General features: G+C 53.6%; 1 protein-coding gene across 2 annotated transcripts; it reads left to right on the top strand.

Annotated features, from left to right (window-relative positions):
• The first annotated feature begins 715 nt into the window (after positions 1-715).
• Positions 716-1,738, top strand: LOC125118308 (protein BEX3). Of its 2 annotated transcripts, none has more exons than XM_047764609.1 (2): positions 716-787; positions 1,172-1,492. In XM_047764609.1, the coding sequence occupies exon 2, from the start codon at positions 1,184-1,186 to the stop codon at positions 1,490-1,492; it is 309 nt and encodes a 102-aa protein (XP_047620565.1). In that variant the 5' UTR covers positions 716-787; positions 1,172-1,183. The 2 variants fall into 2 exon arrangements, with proteins under 2 accessions (XP_047620565.1, XP_047620564.1); XM_047764608.1 differs by having other exon boundaries at positions 722-787; positions 1,124-1,738.
• Positions 1,739-2,042: the final 304 nt, after the last annotated feature.

Raw genomic sequence — 2,042 nt, forward strand, 5'->3', positions numbered from 1 at the left:
GCAGACCCTCCTAGGTAACCAGAGAAGGGCAAACTCCAACCACATGGAGGTGATGCCACTTGTGGGCCCTCAGATTGGAGGGGAGCGAGCTGAGTGACGGAGCAGTAGCCCCAGAGCACAAACAAGCCGAGGGGGTTGTGAGTGTGCGCGAGGCGGGAGGGGGGCGCTCCTGCTGCAGCGGCCTCCGGAGTTGGGGGCAAGCTCCGCGGTGACGTGGTGCCGTCACGTGACCGGGAGCTGCAGAGCGACGCAGCCTTCGGAGCAGTCGTCACTCCTGTCTGGGTACCAGCTCCCCGCTGCCCTGCGCACGGCGGGCTGGCATCGGGCCCGGGGGGAAGCGGAGCAGGTAAGGGCCCCGGGGCCCGCGCGCTGACGCAGGGCAGCAGCGGACCGCAGACCCCAGAGACCCGCGCGGGGGATCAGCGCGGCGAGTCCCGGCCAGGTCGCTCCACACCCCGGCTTCTTTGGAAACAGAAATAGGGGCCCCCTGGAATGGGGGTGCAGGGGCGGCAGCAGATCAATCTAGAGCGATGGGAAATTATCCCCGAGTTTCTGCTGGGTCGGGTTGAACCCGGGAAGAGGGTGGGGATGGGGGCGGCTGAGGGTGGGGGCGGGGTCGCGGAACGGGGGCGGTCGTTGGGGGGGGCGGTGGGAAGGGGCCGAGCTCGCGGCTGCAGCAGCCCTCTGCCCCTACCCCGGCCCTCTGCAGGTCTGCTGGTCGAAGTGACGCGGCGGCTCACTCGTGGCAACAATCAGCAGGAGCAGGAGACCGCAAGGATAGGCCCAGGTCGGTGCGGGGGACAGAGGGGGGCGGGGTGCAAAGCCCACTCTGAGACCCCTTTCTAGCTCCCCCGTGCCCCGTGCCCCAGCCTCCATTTTGATGCCCGCCGCGCTCTGGGAAAGCATCCTGGGAAAAGAAAAATGGTGGGCCTTGGGTTTGGAGAAGGGAGGGAAAAGGAGAGAGCTGGGGAAGGGGCTCAGATTGGAGGCTCTGTAGAGCACGAAGCTCCTGAGGTGGGAAAAAATAAATTTTAAAAATCTTTGCTCTCCGGGCTCTGAATCCTGTTGGTCAGTGCACTAAGCATTCAGTCTCTTTCCTTGCCTTTGTCTTACTTGTTCAAAGAAAAACAACCAGGAAAAAAAAAATCTCATCATGGCAAATATTCACCAGGAAAACGAAGAAATGGAGCAGCCCGTGCAGAACGGAGAGGAAGACCGCCCTTTGGGAGGGGTCGAAGGCCACCAGCCAGCAGCAAATAATAGACGGGGACAAGCTCGCCGACTTGCCCCTAATTTCCGATGGGCCATACCCAATAGGCAGATCAATGATGGGATGGGTGGAGATGGAGATGATATGGAAATGTTCATGGAGGAGATGAGAGAAATCAGGAGAAAACTTAGGGAGCTGCAGTTGAGGAATTGTCTGCGTATCCTTATGGGGGAGCTCTCTAATCACCATGACCATCATGATGAATTTTGCCTTATGCCTTGACTCCGGCCATTTTCCATGAGGTTAATACTGTGATTCCCACTGTTGTTCTCTTTTTCCTTACATTTTCCTGATATGCCTTTACTGATCCATTTGCTGTGAACCTTATGTAATTTCCATGTGTCAGGTGGGTTCTGTGTTACCAGCTTCTAATTGGAGATTGCCTTGGCACCCAAAGTTTCTGTCAACAGTAGAGTTTCACCCATTTGCATGGAAAAATGTAAAGTCAATAAAGCAATTAAAAAGCAATCTATACGTTTATATTGTCTTATTAAAAATAGAACCTTCCAAAATTCTGAAATCAGATACCCTTTAGGGTGTTATTTGGGGCACATCTCTCTGTGGTTGGATATGTGACTTTTTTCCTTTTATTATCCGGAGTTTCAAAAGCAATGAAAATAGTTTTTCAGTGAATCTGTACATGTACATAATAATTACTGGTTCAGCAAACAAAGTGAACTTTATCTTCCAGTTGTAACTGGAAATAAATCCTCCCTTTATTACAGATACATTTCTTTAAAGAGTCAGTCTTCTGTGAAGTAAGGAATAATAA

This window comes from Phacochoerus africanus, chromosome X, assembly GCF_016906955.1.
Source record: "Phacochoerus africanus isolate WHEZ1 chromosome X, ROS_Pafr_v1, whole genome shotgun sequence".
NCBI lineage: Eukaryota > Metazoa > Chordata > Mammalia > Artiodactyla > Suidae > Phacochoerus > Phacochoerus africanus.

Excerpts from the sequence above, each read along its gene's own strand:
- LOC125118308 (XM_047764608.1), top strand. The coding sequence starts at position 1,154 with ATGGCAAATATTCACCAGGAAAACGAAGAAATGGAGCAGCCCGTGCAG.